Source organism: Arachis stenosperma, chromosome 8 (assembly GCF_014773155.1).
Source record: "Arachis stenosperma cultivar V10309 chromosome 8, arast.V10309.gnm1.PFL2, whole genome shotgun sequence".
In the NCBI taxonomy this organism is placed as follows: domain Eukaryota; kingdom Viridiplantae; phylum Streptophyta; class Magnoliopsida; order Fabales; family Fabaceae; genus Arachis; species Arachis stenosperma.
Genome location: NC_080384.1, coordinates 47205019 through 47224297, shown reverse-complemented (window position 1 = coordinate 47224297; position 19279 = coordinate 47205019). Strand labels below are relative to the sequence as shown.

General features: G+C 30.5%; 3 protein-coding genes across 5 annotated transcripts; 2 read left to right on the top strand and 1 right to left on the bottom strand.

The window, feature by feature from the left end:
- The first annotated feature begins 2945 nt into the window (after positions 1-2945).
- Positions 2946-6261, top strand: LOC130943755 (protein LIKE EARLY STARVATION, chloroplastic). Its single transcript, XM_057871765.1, has 4 exons — positions 2946-3572; positions 4135-4793; positions 5085-5275; positions 5606-6261. Exons 1-4 carry the CDS (start codon positions 3056-3058, stop codon positions 5985-5987), a joined length of 1749 nt encoding a protein of 582 aa, XP_057727748.1. The 5' UTR covers positions 2946-3055; the 3' UTR covers positions 5988-6261.
- A 2915-nt stretch (positions 6262-9176) lies between these two features.
- LOC130944703 (50S ribosomal protein L28, chloroplastic-like) lies at positions 9177-12561 on the top strand. 3 transcript variants are annotated; one of them, XM_057873167.1, is made up of 4 exons: positions 9177-9427; positions 10423-10563; positions 10673-10783; positions 12103-12561. In XM_057873167.1, exons 2-4 carry the CDS (start codon positions 10470-10472, stop codon positions 12333-12335), a joined length of 438 nt encoding a protein of 145 aa, XP_057729150.1. In that variant the 5' UTR covers positions 9177-9427; positions 10423-10469; the 3' UTR covers positions 12336-12561. The 3 variants fall into 3 exon arrangements, with proteins under 3 accessions (XP_057729150.1, XP_057729151.1, XP_057729152.1); XM_057873168.1 differs by having other exon boundaries at positions 9203-9427; positions 10414-10563; XM_057873169.1 differs by having other exon boundaries at positions 9206-9427; positions 10339-10563.
- A 2968-nt stretch (positions 12562-15529) lies between these two features.
- On the bottom strand, positions 15530-18335 carry LOC130946084 (MATH domain and coiled-coil domain-containing protein At3g58360-like). Its single transcript, XM_057874767.1, has 6 exons — positions 18320-18335; positions 18080-18206; positions 17820-17992; positions 17142-17433; positions 16077-16246; positions 15530-15815 (listed from the first exon to the last, which is right to left on the bottom strand). The coding sequence occupies exons 1-6, from the start codon at positions 18333-18335 to the stop codon at positions 15658-15660; spliced, it is 936 nt and encodes a 311-aa protein (XP_057730750.1). The 3' UTR covers positions 15530-15657.
- Positions 18336-19279: the final 944 nt, after the last annotated feature.

Here is a 19279-nt window from a genome sequence, read left to right as displayed (position 1 = left end):
TATAATCCATATTGTTTATCAAAATTAGAATCAAATTTAAATTTGGGCCATTTTAATCGATTTGTAGTTTAAATTGAATTAAATGAAAGATTTAATTTAGATATATAATATTTGCAAAAAATGTATAATATCTAGCATATTTACGCATTTACATAAATTTTATCATATCGAGAATAGAGCAACACAACTTAAATATTCTGTATCTCAAAAATATACAGTTTAAAAATCTGTGTATAAATCTGACAACCATAACAAAATTTTTGATATTGTATCCATAATACCTGTAATTTATATAAAATAATTTTTTCTTGAAATAATATTTATCTATCTTTTATTCTTATATATTTTACTTATGAATTACTCGGTCAATGTACTATTTTTTATTACAGTGTTTTTCATAATTTTATTGTAATTAATATTTAAAGACTTATTATTATTATTATTATTGTTATTATTATTTAATTTTCTTACTAATATAAAATATTTTTTATAGTATCTATTTAGTTTAATTTCTTCTTTATTTTTACTACAAATTTCACTCATATTTAAAATATTAATAAAATAAATATAACACATGATCTAAAAATAAAATTATTTAATTATTAAAATTTTAAATTTTAAATAAAAAAATTTTAATTATTATAAAAATTATATAAATCTTAATTAATTTAAATCTAAATTTTAAAAATTTAACTTAATTATCTTTACTAAAATAATTTCTAAAAGTAAAATTATTTTTTGTATTAACAACCATGTTAAAATTGTAGATAAATTAATACTGCCTTCATATAAAGAGTACTAAATTATTAATGATTGATAAATCAAAATTATTTATACATTCTATGATTTACAATTTTAGTTATAAATGATAGTATCAATCAAAAAATACTTGTTATTTAACTAATAACTTTTAATTTTGCTTTGATAAGATCATAATATTTTTGTTGATGTAATGCTTTAAATTTGGATGGCATTTTTTAATTTATATTAGACTATAAATATATTTTAGAATGTTTATTTATATTTTTTATTTATTATTTAATTATAAATGGTTATTCCAGTTGAACCAGTTGGACCAATAAAATTAGTAAATCACTAACTAAAACGATTAGATAATTGATCTAATTTTCAAAACTTTGCTTTTAAGGCTAGCTAATACAATAAGTTAGTTGGTAAATTATGATGTTAAAAACTTAAAATCCAATTTAATTAATATATCAAAATTAAAAACAATATGCATTGGAATTAAATTAAATTTTAGGTTTAACTTTTAAAATTTATCTAATATAATTCAAATAAATTATCTTTTTATTTTTATAATTAAATTTACATTTTATTTATAATATATTTTTATTTTATGAAGTGATACTATTAAATTTTGAAAATTTTCAGAAAGATATAAGAATAAAAGATGGATAAATATTATTTAAAAAAATAGTATTTTATAAATTGCATGTATCATAAATTTTGTTATGGCTGTATTTTGAGTATAGTGCATCTGGCTTATGCATATATTTTTAAACTGTACGTACCCTAAATACAGAGTATTAAAATTGTGCTTTTTATGGTTTTAACTGCTCTATATCCAAAATGGGTAAAGTTTATGCAAATACGTAAATATACCACAGATTATATATTTTCGTAAATATTATATTTAAATTATTTAAATAAAAAATTCCTATGTCAAATAGTTATTCAAGTATACAATCAAATAATTATAAGTTAATCAATATCTAAATATATATTATATTAAGTAGTTTAATTAAACATATTAAATTATATACTAATTTTAAATAATATAAAAAAGAATAAAGTATCGTTGTTGTCTGTAATATTTGGAGTAAATTTTATTTGTGTCCATAACATTTAAATAATCTAATTTGTATTTCTAACGTTTATAAAAGTGATTCAATGTTATCCTATATTATATTGTATTTTTTAATTATTTTACTTAGATGTATTCATTCTCAATTAGGTCTCACTTGGATATGTTCGATTTTAATATTGTACCCATTATTTGTGTATAGGTTCAATTATATCTCTAAAAAAAGTGAATTATATAAATATTGTAGGGATTAGTTTCAACTTTTGATGATCTATTATTTGAAATAGATTATCGATTCTGTCACAGACATTTGTAGTCTAACTTTAAAAAAAGATTTTTAGAACTCCAACTAAAGTTCATTATGTGTAATTAACAGCAAGATAATATTGAATTATTTTATAAACGTTAGGAATATAAATATAACGATTTAAACATTAAGGACACAAATGTCACAAAAAAAATATTAAGGACACAAATAAGACTTATCTTAAATGTTGAGAATAAAAATATTATTTTATTCTATTAAAAATATGATAATAATATAAGAATTTAATATAAAATATATAAAAATTTAATTAAAAATTCAATAAATTTATACTAACGGATGGAGTAAGTAATTCATAAATATATTAAAATGTAAACTTTACATTTTTATTAATAACTTTAACATGCCCAAGTTGGGTTAAACAGGGGATAGCTAAATCTGTTATTTATACAGCTTGTCCTCTCTGGCCTGGAATGTCACGTGACTCACGTTGATTGCGTCCTTTGCTTCTTACCTTGGGTAACACGAAAATGTCCTCTCTTTTTTAAAAAAATCCCGGGCATTTAGTAATAAAGTATCTTAATACAGTAACACTAGTAAATATTCTTTAAAAAAAATGAATATTTATTCATTATTAATTTTATAACTTATAACTGATCTAAATTTATATATTTTTTTTTTGGTGACTTCCTAAATTTATATTTTAATACAAAAATAATTAACTCCGTGTAAATTTTATTCTAATTTAATGATAATTAAGTTCATAGTCCCGCTAAAACAGTGATGGAACTTTACTTGTGAGCTATGAAAGCGATTATTCTCTTGAATGGATTCATTTTAACCCGTTGGATTTCAGATTTCAATATAGAAGATATAAATAGCGCAAGAAACTTGAGCGCCATCTTGAGCCTTTCAAGAAACTTGAGCGCCATCTTGAGCCTTTGATTCTCAGTCTTGTCCCATGAATGGCGACCCATATCGGATCCTTTGCTGCGGGTGCATTCACCACATCGCCGCGCGTCCTGCCCCTATCGGAGCTGCTCAGCCACCCGTTCCTCCTCCAAACACCGCGCCGTAACACAAAATGCGTCAGGCTCAGAGTCAGCGCCAGTGTTTCCGACGACGGAGAACGAGGAGGAGACTCGTCGTATCTGGACATGTGGAAGAGGGCCGTTGAGAGGGACAGGAAAACCGCTCACTTCAAGAGAATTCTTGACCGGACCTCTCCCTCTCCCTCTCCACACGACGAGAGTGCCGCCACCGGTGGACTTGGGGACGATCTGGACAACAAGACCTCCAACTTCCAGAAGCTTCTACAAGTTCCCAGTGAAGAGAGGGACAGGATCCAGCGCATGCAGGTCATCGATCGAGCTGCTGCCGCAATATCTGCTGCCAAGGCCATCCTCGACGACAAAGGCACTAACGACGGGGCCAAGCCCGCCGCTAATGACGGCGCCGATTCCAATGCCAAGCTTCTAGATGGTAACATTTGGCTTCAACATTTTTACTTTTATTTTTCGTTTCTCTGGTATTGGATCTTTTGCTCTTTGAATTGGAACCGATGTTCATACTTTATAGTGTACACTGTAATTTCCTCCTCCTTCTCCCCTTCATTCTCCCTCTTTTCTTTAGGGTTTTCAGTTTGAGTTTTAAAATTTGCAAATGAATTTGTTTACATTTCGGAAAAATTGTGATCAGTACACCATTTTTCCCCCTTAACAACGAAGAAGCATGGAATGGAGGGAAAAAAGAGGAATACATAACTTATTTTAATAAAAAGAAATAGGAATATATATATATATATATCCTGGTTTCCTATTATTTTTTACTTTTTGTTTATATGATCTTCAAGCTACCAAACGAGGTTACATGGTGTTGAAATTTATACATCTGAAGTTGCCATTGCCTGAGGGTGTCTTTTGAACTTACTAATTCGGAAAGAAACTCGGTGGTTTTAGTTCTGTTTCTAAATAGATGCGGTGAAAAAAAAAATTAGTATTAAATTCTTGATGCATTCTTGTGTTTTCGTTTTTTGATGAAACAGGAATGCAAACGGAGAGTATTTTTGTGTCACAATCAGAAAAGCAGAGAGATGGTATTCCAGGCCCTGACTTTTGGTCCTGGACACCCCCAGTTGATAGTGATCTTCCTTTAGATGATGCTGGTGGCTTTCAGTTAGATACCAAGTCTTCAGTTCATTCTTCATTCTCCAATCCTATTATGGAGAAGGAACGATCGGTGCAATTCCTTTCGATTCCATTTGAAAGTGTATTCTCTCAAAGCAAACATAGTCCTACTCTACCCCCCTTTCAATCATTGATAGAGGTTGAAAAGATGGAAGACTCTGCTTCCAATATGGAGTCACCTTCCCTGGAAGAGGAAGAAAGACGTGGCACATTGTCCTCTGGCCATGCAGCTGAAGCAGCTAATGCCCTCCATATGGCCAATAATCCTTTACCTTCTGGAGTGAATCCAGATGGATCAAGATGGTGGAAGGAAACAGGAATTGAGCAAAGACCTGATGGCGTAATTTGTAGATGGACGATGACCAGAGGCATTAGCGCTGACAAAACCATCGAGTGGCAAGAGAAGTATTGGGAAGCTTCTGATGAGTTTGGCTATAAGGAACTTGGTTCTGAGAAATCTGGACGTGATGCGAATGCAAATGTTTGGCGAGAATTCTGGAGAGAATCCATGTCTCAGGTTAGTACCATTTGTTACATCTAAATTGCAGCTGAACACCTTTCTTATTATTAACTGCTTAAAGTATGCATATTTTCAGTTGCCACTGTCGCCGTGCTCATTGCCAGAGGCGATTCATTGGGAACCTGTTTCTTAAGCTCTTTTATATCATTATTCTGAATTGTCCCTTGTCAATTATTAATGCATGCCGTGTAGCTGTAGTCACAGCACTAGCCGATACGACCTATATACTCCTGGACAACAATAATTGTGTTTCAATAAGATAATCTTTGGCATGGTTTTCGCTTGCAGGAAAATGGGCTTATGCATATGGAGAAAACTGCAGACAAGTGGGGAAAGAATGGTAGAGGTGACGAATGGCAAGAAAAATGGTGGGAACACTACAATGCAGCTGGTCAAGCAGAGAAATGGGCACACAAATGGTGCAGTATTGATCCAAATACACCCTTGGAAGCTGGACATGCTCATGTTTGGCATGAAAGGTAACAAGAGTATAAAATTTTGGTTCAGAGTTGAAATTCGATGCATTTAATGCTCATTGTTTAAACATATAGTGATTTCAACAAGACGATGTAGACTGAAATATTTTGAGCAATTTATATTTTTATTGGACCAAGATTTTGTGAAAGCAAATTACTACTACCTTCAAGGTTTGTGCTGAGAAATTCAGAGTGAATGTAATTTATCCTCTTTTGAGAAACAATAAGGAAAATTGGCAACTTGTTCTGGCTCCTGAATCCTGATAGTGCTTTTTCATCTTTACATTCCAACTTTTTTCCCTCTTGGATCAAGGGTGCTGTGTCTTTTTTCAGGTGGGGCGAAACGTATGATGGATATGGTGGCAGCATTAAATACACAGACAAATGGGCTGAGCGCCGCGAGGGTGATGGATGGGAGAAATGGGGTGACAAATGGGATGAAAATTTTGATCTAAATGCCCATGGTGTTAAGCAGGGGGAGACCTGGTGGCAAGGTAAGCATGGAGATTGCTGGAACAGAACTTGGGGAGAGCAACACAATGGTTCTGGATGGATTCACAAGTACGGTAAGAGCAGCAGTGGAGAACACTGGGACACACATGTTATTCAAGATACTTGGTATGAAAGATTCCCTCATTATGGTTTCTATCACTGCTTTGAAAACTCGGTGCAACTCAGGGAAGTTCCAAAACCATCTGATATACTGGAACCATAATCTTACTATCTCATCTGATATTCATATACGGGAAGCTTAACCCCCTTTTCTTCCCAACCCAAAATTCTACAAAATGCTATGTGTCCTGAGTATAGTAACACAGTGACTATATGTAGTGAATAGTGTGATACATAATCTGTAGAGGTTGTTTTTCAATTTCTGTGTGGTTGAGTCATAGTATTAGTTATGCATAGATCGTACTCAAGGTTCTAATGGCTTATGGCCCTTTTGCTGTATAAATGAAATGCAAGCCTGGCCTCACACGAATTGTCAAGATGGAAACAGCGCACATTGATACTATTAGTTGGACGTGTGATGAAATATTGAAATGAAGTGAAATGCATAATATTGAATATTCCACTCTTTATCTTGCATTTTGCACGCATTGACCTGTAATGTATGCCTCTTCCTTTTCTGGTATCATCAGATTTATATATATTATTCTTTATTTCTTAACAGAAGGAAAAATATATATTCTACTTTGAAAATGATCTCAATAAACACTTGGATTAAATAAATCCCAATTAGTGGACTGGAAGAAACTTAATAGCACAATTAAGGGTGAGTCAAGTTTGTCAAAATTAGTCTGCTTCACGAAAATGGATCTTGTGTCTCTTTTCTCATTAGTACTTAGTTTGTTCAACATTGATTATCACTATCATCAGTTCATGGCAACTTGATGCTAAGTGGAGTTGAAAAAGAACAAGGGTGTAGTGTCTTATGGTAACAAGAACAAGAGGAGCAGCAGCAGCAGCAGGTTCACCACTCTTGGCATAGTCAAGCATGTGAATGCTAACAATGTTACAATTCTTGACCAGTCCCCTCACCAGCTGGTCAAGGCCAAGAACAAGCAACCGTTGAAGGAATGCAACATTATCGAAGGCGATGCTGAAGATCTCCCATTCCCAACTGATTATGCCGACAGATATATTTCCGCTGGAAGGTATATCAATTCAATCTTTTGCTCTAAGCGATGTTACTTGATTCTTTTACTCAAAAGAAACAAAAAATTCTGGGTAGCCAAAATGATGTGGCATGATTATTATAGACTTGGGATAAATAAGAGATTGATTTCTGTAAACTATTGCAGAAACAATGTGCTTGGAAGTAGGTTGAAGCATAAGTAGAACAAAGTGTTAGCCTTGATGATGGTAAGTCATCAGCATCATCTTTTAGGATATGTTATGACTTATGGTTTTGTTGTTCAGTATTGAATACTGGCCAGACCCACATACAGAATCAACCTATACAGGATACCCAAAAGAACACGACACTGAAGATTAATCACTTGTCACTTGTCACTTGTCACTGACTTTCATTTAACACACTTCATTAAAATCACAACTAATAACATTCAGATCGTTTGATTCATCACCACTTGCACTTCTATATATTACCGTCTGTACTTAATGCTAAGTAAACCAAGATCTAAAATCATTCAACAAAAGAAAACTATCTCCAATATGTGCAATACATTTTTGTATGTATTCCCTTAGTGTACGGTGTATATACATTATATTGCATGCTATAATGCCTATTTTATTATAATGATAAAGTACGAATAAATTACGATTTCTAACCATTAATGATTTAAATACTGACAAATCTAATAAAAAAAAAAATTAAAGTTTACTCATAAAAAATAAGTTTGGATCGACAAAATTATCCAGATATTAAAAAATTATAAAAAATTTTTAAATTAGCATTTTTCTAACCCTAATTTCATTCACAAAATCTATCTCATTCTTACTATTTGCTTCTCCCACCATAGTCATCACTTTCCTCAGATGCCATGAGGCCCAGCATCCCATTGTTCATTCAATTTTGTAAGAGAGAGAAAAAGTGGCGTGATAATACATAATAGAGAACTTTAAAGCTCTTTATCTTCTACAATCACTCAATTAGCCTCCTCTATATTCCAATCTCAAACTGAGTGTGTTTTTAGCAAATTTATAAAAAAAAATTTAGTGTTATAAAATAAATAAATAAATAAAAAAGATGTACTAAATATAAAATAAAAATATATAAATAAAAAATTTTAGTATTAATATTTATTAATATAATTAACTTAATATAATAAAAATAATTCGTATATTTATTTAATATATATAGTAACGTAAAGAGAAAAAAGATAAATATTAACAATATATATATAAAAAAAGAATTATTGTTATTGCTGTATGTGTAATCTTTTTGTCCCAGACATACAAAATTTACTTATCAAACCTTATTAATTTTGTTTTGTCCTAAGAACTTGTTCCTCTCAACATAAAAAAATTGACATCCATCTTCCATCCTTATCCATTCTTATCACAACATTTAGTTCTATTTTTCTCAGTGCTAGCTTGTCTCTCATTTTAATATAACACTAAATTAAGATTCATGCCATGCAAGAAGAACTAAATTAATTATATTATATAGTATAAATTTAAAATGCTATATATATTACTTAAGGATATATTAGATAATATTTAATTTGTAAAAATATTGTGCAATATATTTATTTAATTTTACAATTTATATATGATCCAATAATATTATTATTCAACAAAAAAAATATACAAAAAAAGTTTAAAATTTTGTCAAGTAGCTTAGCAGTAGATGATAAATCACAATTTAAAATAAAAAATTAATTCATAATTTAATAATTATAAACAATAAAATTATACGTAAATTAGACGATAAGTAACAAAATTATTCCATTGAAATTTATTCACCTAATTTTATATAATTATTTTTTATTTTTATTTTTTAAATAGTTACTTTTATTTTTGTTTTTTTAGGTTATATTTTTTTTGGTGACTTTCTGTTTTTTTTGGTGATTATTTTTTTAGGTTATATTTAAATACTATGATATAATGATAAAATTATTAGATAAAATACAAGTATGGATTTTATTAATATTTTAATAATTAAAAACGACATTCAATTTTTTAATTTTATTTTTCATGAATCATGATAATATGTATTTTCAATAATATTGTACAATTAAATAATATTAAAAAAATAATAATATATAAACAACAAAAATATTATATAATTTATTAAAAAAAATTAACATTAACATTAAGAACAATAGCATAACCTACATCTCATTTTTTTTCATTGGGTCACTTTTTGTGGTATACTTTTTTATATAGGTTTTGTTTTTTATATTAACAATAAAAAATTAAAAAAATTTGAAAACGGGGTCGTTTCCCTTTAACAGCCCCCCGGGGCCGGGTGGCCTTATCTTAATGCTGATCACCCACCTCTCACCTCTCTTCCTCAAGCTCACTCAGTCTCACTCTCTCACGGCTGGTGTCGCCCTCGACCTCTCTCGCGGCCGCGTTCCTGCGCTCGCTTCACTGGAGGCAGAAGCAGACGGAACCAGTATCTGGTCCCTCGGGTGGTGGTCGTTGTCGTCTTCTTGCTTCGGCCGTCAGTTGGTCCCTGGGAAGGTGAGCTTCAGCCTCCTTCGGCGCTGTTATTTCTTTTTCAATTTCATTGCTGTAAATCATCACTACATCTTCAATTTGTTGTTGAAAGTTGAGTTTGTTGCTGAAATAATGATTTCGCTAATTTTGTTTTGCTGTAAATCATATTTGGAGAATTGGAGGTAAAGTTTTTGTTGCTGAAAGTTATTGATTTTGTTGTTAGAAATAGAATTTGTTGCTGTAAGTTGAATTTGATGCTGAATATATCACTGAGCAAATTTTTTTGTTGCTGGAAGTTGAATTTGATGTTGAACATATGACTGAGAGTTGAATTTGTTGCTGATTATCATCCATGAACCTTAAGAGCTTGTTTGGAATGCTAAGAATTAGAATTCACTCAAGAATTGAATTCTTTTTCTTGTTTTGGAACAACTAAAAATGATTTATTTGAATTCCTTTGAAAATTCCAATTCTTATTTTTCTTTGATTTGTAAATCAGACCGTCTGATTTCCAAATCCACTCACACACTCTTCAAAATTGAATGCTATTCTATTAATATATTATAGTTATTCCAAATCATGGAATTGAGTTTCAAATAGAAATGAATTATTTTCTTAAAGGAAATAGAATTCTTTTCAAATGTTAAATGGATTTCAAACAAGCTCTAACTTTGTTGCTGTATATAATCACTTGGCTAAATCTTTTGTTGCTGTAAATTATCGATTGTGTTATCTTTTGCTTTTTCTTGTTCATTTAAATTGAGAAAGTATTTTGTACTATTGACTAGTTTTTGCATCATTAGTTATGTCTAAGAATTGATACTTTATTATTATTAATACGTTTGTGAATACATGTACTTTAACTTTTGATTTTAATTTTATTTTTATAATTTTATATTTTATTTATTTATAACCGGGTTAATCGGGTGAATCAGTGACCCACCGGTTAAACCAGTGATCCGGTGGTATGACCGGATTAATTACCAATTCGGTTCTCATAACTATATTAGTAAGTATAGGAGCGAAAGTGAGTTGTGTGAAGGAGAGCGAGAGATAAGAAAGAAGAATGGCAATGGCAGGTTGTTCACTGGTATCCACCTTCCCCCTCAAATTGAAGCCTCCGAAAACAAAAACCTCTTCTTCCAATCTCTTTCATCCAGGCAAGTGCAACTCCATTTCCTTATTTATTTATATTCAATTAACATAATTTGAACTCCAAAGTCCAAACTAATAATTTATTATGCTTCCTGTGCATTTTCTTTCTTTCAGAGCTTGCCTTCGTCACTTCCCACCTCAGCGGCATTAAAATTTCGTACCACCCTTCTCCTATGCCCCTTCTTGCGCCCTCTCCAAAGTTCTTACCTTTGCAGCCTCTTGCTCGTAACTCCTCTACCCTTTTCCCTCAATTTCCATATTTTACCTTTCATTGTTTGCTATCTGCCATGCACCATGTCTAATTAACTTTACCTTTCATTGTTTGCTATCTGCCATGCACCATCTCTAATTAACTTAATACTAGATACTTGAGAGGTGAAACATCAATTACAAGTTTGATATTCCAACCTTTTTAACATCATAGGTTGCGTTTCAATAGTGAAATTTCCAAATGCCTTCTCCTGCACTTCACTGACCCTTAAACCACCATTACTAAAAGTAAAACTACCCAATCGTTATCAGTTGAGGGACTCTGACTTGTGAAATCTCCTTCTTGGTCACATGATTGGACGAGTACACATTAACACATTTATTCACCCAGGATGTATATTATTCATTTTGATGGCTCCTGATACTGGAAATATTGATGGATGGACAACTGGATCTGGAAGAAAGATTAAGATGGTGGATACCCATACGCTGTCATGATTTTAGCCAAGCATTTGAGTTCTTCAACCTGTTCGATGCTACAAAGTGTCCAAGTATCTCTGCTTGATTCATCCATTATGAGTTTGCACTCTGCCAAAAGAACAGCCTTGTTTAAGCAGCTAACGAAACAAAAATCAATCGTTGACATGGCCAAAAGTAACTAAGGGAGGTTTACCAAATAGTTAATTACTCCCTAATTACTATATTTTGTGTTTAGCTATGAGTAGATGATTACAAAAATGTTGTGTCCTGCACCAGGCTGTTAAAGGTAGCTGATTTGAATAGCTACCACAACACTTGAGTTATTATCAAGACTACACAACCCATAAGCCGATAACTTCCACGTGATCATGCGATATTGTATGTATATTGAAGGAAGACCACCGCTTTTTGTTTAGTTGAAGCTTGTGTTAATTGTTTGATCAGATCATTAGAAATTGGAAATAGAAAAAAGTGATGCTGAAGCTACCAACTGTGATTTTGAAGCTTCTTCGTATATTGTCTTGTGGCTGGGCAATTACTATATATTACAATTTCACTTTTCCTGGACTTAAGAAACTAACACTGATATTTACTCGAGCTTCAGCCTGATCTTAAGAGCGACATATGCTATAGTTCTACAGTCTTCATTTGACATGCATGGCTAACAATATGCTAATATGGATGTTACTCATTGATGGCAAGTTAGATTATCATTAGTGGCGGAGAAACCTAATTGGAATCTGTTATGTTTTGTTGACACTTGACAGAGATTGATTATTCTGTTATCTTATTTTTTATTTGATTTGATTATTATTATTGTTATTATTATTTATTTTTTTATCTTTTTTTTTCAGGGAGAGTTTGTCCCTTCACTGGAAAGAAAGCAAACAAGGCCAACAAAGTATCTTTCTCAAACCACAAGACAAAGAAACTGCAGTTTGTAAACCTGCAGTACAAGAGGATCTGGTGGGAAGCCGGGAAGCGCTATGTAAAGCTTCGGTTATCAACCAAGGCATTGAAAACCATAGAGAAGAATGGACTCGATGCAGTCGCGAAGAAAGCTGGAATTGACCTCCGGAAGAAATAAGACCACCTGATTATGGATGTAGTTGTATGAAAGAACAAATTCAAGTTGGTTGATATTATTTGTTGATTTTGTTTTTAATGTTACTTTTAGGGACTATGGATGATTCTAGCAATGGTTGAAAGAAAATATTGTGAGAAGCACAAACGGAATATCTTGAGAATTGATATGCACCTTGTATTGCCTGCACATTTTTAATTTAAGCTACACAAATGAGCCTTCTTACCAAGGGCTAATATCATCTATTCCTAGACTGTTAAAATCATCTTGGGGCTAATATCACTATAAAAGGGTTTCAAACAATGGTAAATTCCATTTGCTGATAATGGAGGTGTTCTCTTCTAGAGTTACATCTATGGAATTGATAAGGAAAAGGTGCAATCAACTATGACAAGATATACTTTCGCAGATGAAATATATTAAGATACTTGTTCAGACAGAAACACAGCACACATACATGTACAGTATATTGGGAGTTGCATAACATGTTCGGCCATCATATCAAGATTTCAATTTATTTACAAGACGACCATTCGGCATAATGCTTATGATCAGGATCCTTATGCAAAGGAATTTGGAATAAAAAGTGAAAAGCTAGCTTCTGTTGAAGCAAGAATTCTTCCTGCCCCTTTGGTAATGTGCTCCTCCTCCCAAAATATGAGTTGCTTAAAGTAGAATCTCTTCTTTTTGTGCTACAACTATTGATCTGTTGCACTTTTGTTTGCAGCTTAAATATCATGAAAGTGGGGAAGAAAGGAGTTGTTTACCTCAAGTTGTTCAACGAAATATGATGAACAAGGTATTGTATACATTGATACCATTTTATATGTTCTCAAGTTGTGGCAAAATTCAACTGTTCTACCTTGTTTTGTGCTGAATTCTGTCATCCACGTCAGTTGTTATTATATTCTCTTCTTGTTTGACCTAGAGTTTTTAAGTGATAGCTTTTAACATGGTATTTTGTCTCCTCTTACTAAAATATGAAGAAAATGATTAATGGCATGACCGTTAGTTAGTCGGTGGGCATGTATAAAATTTTCATGGAGCGTGCAAGACAGTGTTGCCTGCCCATTTCGTAATGAGCTTGCTCAAATGTGTCAAGTATCTGGAATGGTACTTTTGCTTCTGTTCTATTTGTTGTTTCATCTTTGTAGGAGTTTAATCCGGAACCTGTTATCCCCATATACAATGCCGAGAGTCTGAGCAGGTGGAGAAAGGTTTGGAGCATGTTTACCACGTATCAACAACCAAAATGAAAGGAAAGGGGTTGGAGCTTTTGTTGGCAATATTACCTGACAACAATGGTTCTCTCTATGGTAAGCCACATTGTTGATAATGAACGTAGATTGTTGTATCATAAATGATTGCTCTTTGCTTCAGTTGAAAATTGTCAACATTCGTATAAAATCTTCTATTTTCAGGTGACCTCAAGAGAATTTGTGAAACTGACCTTGGTTTGATTTCTCAATCTTGTTGTCTGACAAAGCATGTCTTTAAGATCACTAAGCAGTATTTGGCTAATCTGTCTTTGAAAATCAATGTGAAGGTTTGTTTTCACTCAAATATCTGTCACATGAAATAACACTTCCCTGAGCAAAATTTGTAGTCTACTTTCATTCTGTTATTTCTTAGACAATTCTCTGTCCTTGTTTGCTTTTTCCAAGCTCGTTTTTTTTCCCCAGAAATTCATATTCATGGTTGCAAGTTGTTAGCCTAATCGACATTATGCCCTGTATTATTCCATTTGTATTCATGTCATTTTATTATTATGATTATTATTTTCAAAAACGCTGCTGTGTTAGGCCAATGTAGGCATCCTTACTCTACAGATATATGTCGAAGTTACTCTCACCTCTATGGAATACTTACAACTGATTCTTTTTGATGCAGATGGGAAGTAGAAAACACTGTGCTTGTTGATGCAGTAAGCTGCAGAACACCATTAGTTAGTGACATACCAACTATAATATTTGGAGCAGATGTTACTCACCCTGAAAATGGAGAAAACTCTACTTTCTTGGTCATTTCATGATAGAATTACAATTCAGTCTATGACTTGCACTTTCCTCATTCAAGTTAAGGTTTCTACAGGTATGCAAGGTCTATATGCATGTTTGAATAACAGAGATCTTTAAGCAAAACTATTAATTCTTGAGTGCATTGATGAGAATTGAGAATTTATAATTTAGGATTAAAAAATTTTTGAAAATTAATTAAAAATAATTAATTTCATAGTTGAATTCAGAATACGAAAAATTTTAAACCAAACATTCGAACCATCTTATAGAATAATCCATAATTTGATACACATAATTGTTAACAAATGGCATATTATGAATATTGAGTAGCTAGGAAAATTTTGATCCTCTTCTTTCTAAACATATAATTGATGATTTCTTTAATTTCTACTCTACAAGATCTTTTTAAATGGTCGATTCTCTTAAACATTCTTGTAGCGATTCATCATAAATAATAGTTACTTTAATTTGTACCATTTATTTAGCATCGATATATCTTGCCATCATAAATAATTTTTATTGGTTAATTTATATATTTAGATTATTTTTAATTAATAAAACAAAAAAAACGCATATTGAAGGTTAGAAGAATGTGTCTAAATATTATTTATTATAAAAAAAAATGTGTGAGTGATATGCTTTTTTTAAGTCTTATTTGCTTCACCTGTAATATTTGTCATTTATCACCGAACGAAATTTTCTTATCAATTGTATTAGGTGAACAAGCCTAAATAAACTTCGCCAACCTAAATCAATAGATGATATGACTATTTTCTAAAATATTTTTATAATTCAAATATCTAATCTTATAACGGATAAAAATGACTTGAGAAATGCTATTATTTTTAGCCATCAATTTAATTTTTTTTAGTTTAGTAATTTAACAACATATCTTAACTCACATTTCTAAAAACATTTCACTCTATTTATCCACCAAAAATCTAGCATCACACTTTCCACCTTTCTCTTCTTTTATCGTAATCAGAATTGCTTCGCTTCCTTTTTTCTGTTGTGTCGTCACTAACGCATTTCGCCGCCGCCGCCGCCGCCGCCGCCAGCTAAAGAAGCAACGCATTTATATATACAACGCATTTATGTACAAGTTAAAGATAATGCCAAAAGCAACACATCCTTATTAATTTTCATATTAGAACACTTTCAAGCAGGAGATATTAAAGTTTCTATTTATATATACAATGCAATTTAAATACAATAATATTTGTACCACAGCAATATTTGAATGCACAGAAAGCATTTGAGACTTACAACACTAGTGTTATGTGTTAGAATACATTGAACAATTGGTGTTAGAACAATGCATCAACCACACCAAGAATTGTAACCTCTGCTTCTAGTAAAGAACTATCTTTCACTAGATACCCATTGTATTGGCTAGTGAAATTATTAAGCAACATGAATCTGTGATAACCAATTTCACCACTTGACCCACTAATCCAGTAATTACCTGCAATAAGGGGTAAATAAGTTTTTATTTAGTTATTATTTGAAAATGTAAGAAATTTTGAATTAAACTCCAAAATAATCTTTTAAATTAATCGGATATATTAAAATAGTCTCCAAAATTTCAATTGCACCAATTATTTAAATTAGTAAAAGGGCACAATATTATTGTTTCAATCATTTTCTCCAAAATTCCAAAACTTTAAATACCATTTTGTGTGACTAGCATTATTTCCCATAAAAATAACCACCTTATATGCTTTACCTTTCCCAAACCAGTCATTACTCTGTTTCTGATCAAGGATGCGCAGTGTTATTTGTGCATATATTTTGGATCTTGAAAGAAGGCTTGTTGGGTCAGCTAAGGCTATGTACAAAGAAAGATATCCACTTCCTATTCCACTTCCTTGTCCTTTGGGATAAAGTTTCATTATCCTGTGGAAAAAAATAAATCCAATATTTATATTTTAAAATGTATTTTTTATTAATGATTTATTTTGATAGTTAATTTTAGTTTATACCTAGCATGGTTGATAAATAAATAAATTTAGAGGTTGATTTTGCATAATGCAAAATATTTGTACATTAAATAATTTCTTTTTCTTTTATTTTGTATCTGATGTATTTCGGTTAAAAATAAAATAAAACTTTAAATTAGTCCTTAGAAAACTAGTGTGACAATTTGATATTTGAAATAAGTGTGACAATTTGGTTAATACAGAAAAAGAATACGAATTATAAAATCTGGTTTCAACAAGTTCTATTATTCAATAATTTTGTGTTTTACTAACAAAAGTACAAAATGTCAACATATTTTATAAAATCCTATGTATTTTCTCTCCTAATTTGTAATTTTATTAATTCGACAATTTGAGTTCAATTAGAAAGTTAATATTTTCAGTCAAATTTTTTAAATTTTAAATTCTAAATTATAAAGTTTAAATTCTAAACACTAAATTTTAAATTATATATCCTGAATTCTAACCCTAAATTCTAAATTTTTCAAAAATAAAAGTTAAAAAGATAATTTTACAATTAAAAAAATGTTAACTAATCTTGGTTATCTTAAAAAGTGGGTTTCTATACTTTTTATATCTTTTAGGTTACTCCAAAAAGTTACCCCAAAAAAATGTATTGACATCAAATTAAATAAATTTTAAAAGACTAAGTTAATATCATAAGTAATCTTTTGGCAAAAAAAAAAAAAAAAAAAGAAAATGGCACTCCAGACTCTTTTCTCATGACTGATACAGGATTTTACCAAAGAAAGAATGAAAGATATGTTAAGTATGATTAGTTTAGAAACAAAATGAATGTTAAATATTTTTACCACTTATATTTTCCGGTATTGAATGGTTTAGATTCTAAACACTCTGAAGCAAAGCCTGAGTAGTTGTCAATTCTCCACCTTTGCTTGTAGGTAATGACATCTTTAATCATTGCTAAAGATTCTCCTTTTCCCATGTTTCTTTCTTTACAAACAAAGACTTCTGCTCCAAATGTGCATATATCATCAACCAAATAACCTTTGGACCTGTCATTGAAATCTTTGAGAGGGAAGAATTCATCAAATCCTGATTCAATATTCATTTTGTTGTATCTTCTTTCCCTTTTTATTGTATCTGCCAGTAATCAAATTCAGTTATTATAAATTTTGTTAGAGAACATAACCTTTTTAACCAATATTATATATCTATAATTTTTTGAATTCTCTCCTATAAAAAATTTATATTATCGTGTCAATAATTTATAATTTTTTTAACCATTGATTAAATTTTCTTATAAGAATTATGCTAGATCCATTTCATGTAGCATGGATTATGCCAGGATATATTTGAGTTTACTATAATAAACAAATAATATTTATATATACAAAATATATGAGATACCAATATATCTTATTTTGCCAACAAATTAATATGAAAAATTAATATATATGAAATATCTAGGGTTATATGATTACTAAGAAAATGGACCCAAAAAAAAGGGGGGTGAAACCTTTAATTACCTTGGGTGACTAAGTAGTTGTGATTGTTTTGATCAAGCACAAAGAAACGAAGATTTACACAGATTTCCCAGTCAGGATTAAATGATGAACTTGTTCCATCCAATGCCAAGTATAGTGAAATGTGGTCTTTGACATTCTTGCCCTTGTTTCCACTTGGATATAGAATCAAGTTCCTATCATATATTTCATTATTATTGCTTGTATATATATTAACACATGAATTCATTTAGAAATAAAAATAATTATATATATATATATACCACTTATAGCCTCCAGCTTCAAATATCCCTGATTCATATCTTTCTATGGAATTATTTGTGAGAAGTGAGAATTGGATTTTTACTAGGTAATGAGCTGGTGGAGAATTTGATATGAATCTTGAAATGCCTGCAATACATTACATATAAATCCATTATATTCTTCTCACTACTATAAAACTAATAACATGCATATATTGGATAAACTCTCTTCAAAAGATGCCACCCAAAAAGAGAACTAACCATCTTGGAAATCCATGGTGAAACACAAGTTTGTAAATGAATTATTTCTTATATATATGGATAGAAAAAATTTATTTTATTTCATATACTATGCTTGAAGAATGTTTCTTTAGCTCAGGTAGAAGACACAAAATTATTCCTACTTTTGGCATACTTGTAGAGGGATTTTTTTTTTATAAATTTTTTAACAAGAACTTAAATATGTATTATACTTAAAAAATTCTACTGCATGTATCCAATATATTAGCTAGCAAACCAATTAATCGTATAAAATATATATTAAAAATAAATTAAATAATATATATTTATACACAAATATATGATAGTTGATTTAGTAACTGATTTTTAATGTGTACATAGTATTTTTTATTTTCAAACAGAGAATTGCTTCTGGTTTATGAATATTCTCTGCTTCAAATTGTAATGTTGTATGTTGAATGATAAATGTGATATGCTATCTTAATGTAGAGAATTATTGCTTAGCCTTTTATGAATATTCTCTACTTCAACTTGTTTACCAAGAAATCTTGGAGAGCATAATCAATAAATGAGGTTTGTCCTAAACATGAGAATTATCTTGGGAATTCAAATATTTAAGTTTTGAATTACCAAAGATGGTTTGTTTTCTATTCATGAATATTTTTTTCTTAGCAACAAGTAATACTATTGAAATTCTCTTTGAATTATAGTGTGCCTTTGTTTTTAGCTGTTTCTTCGTTATTTGTTGTTAGGATAAATTACAAAAAATACACTTAAATTATTTTATTACTAACAAAATATTTTTAAAATTTGTTATCGATGAAAATACACACTCATGAACTTAAACCTTTTACGATAATAGAAAAGAACAACATGACAAATAGAGCTTTTTATATAGTAAGTGAGATTTTGATATTGGCAAATAAAATATGATATATTTTTTCGTTAATAAAATAAATCTTTAATTACGATTGGATATTT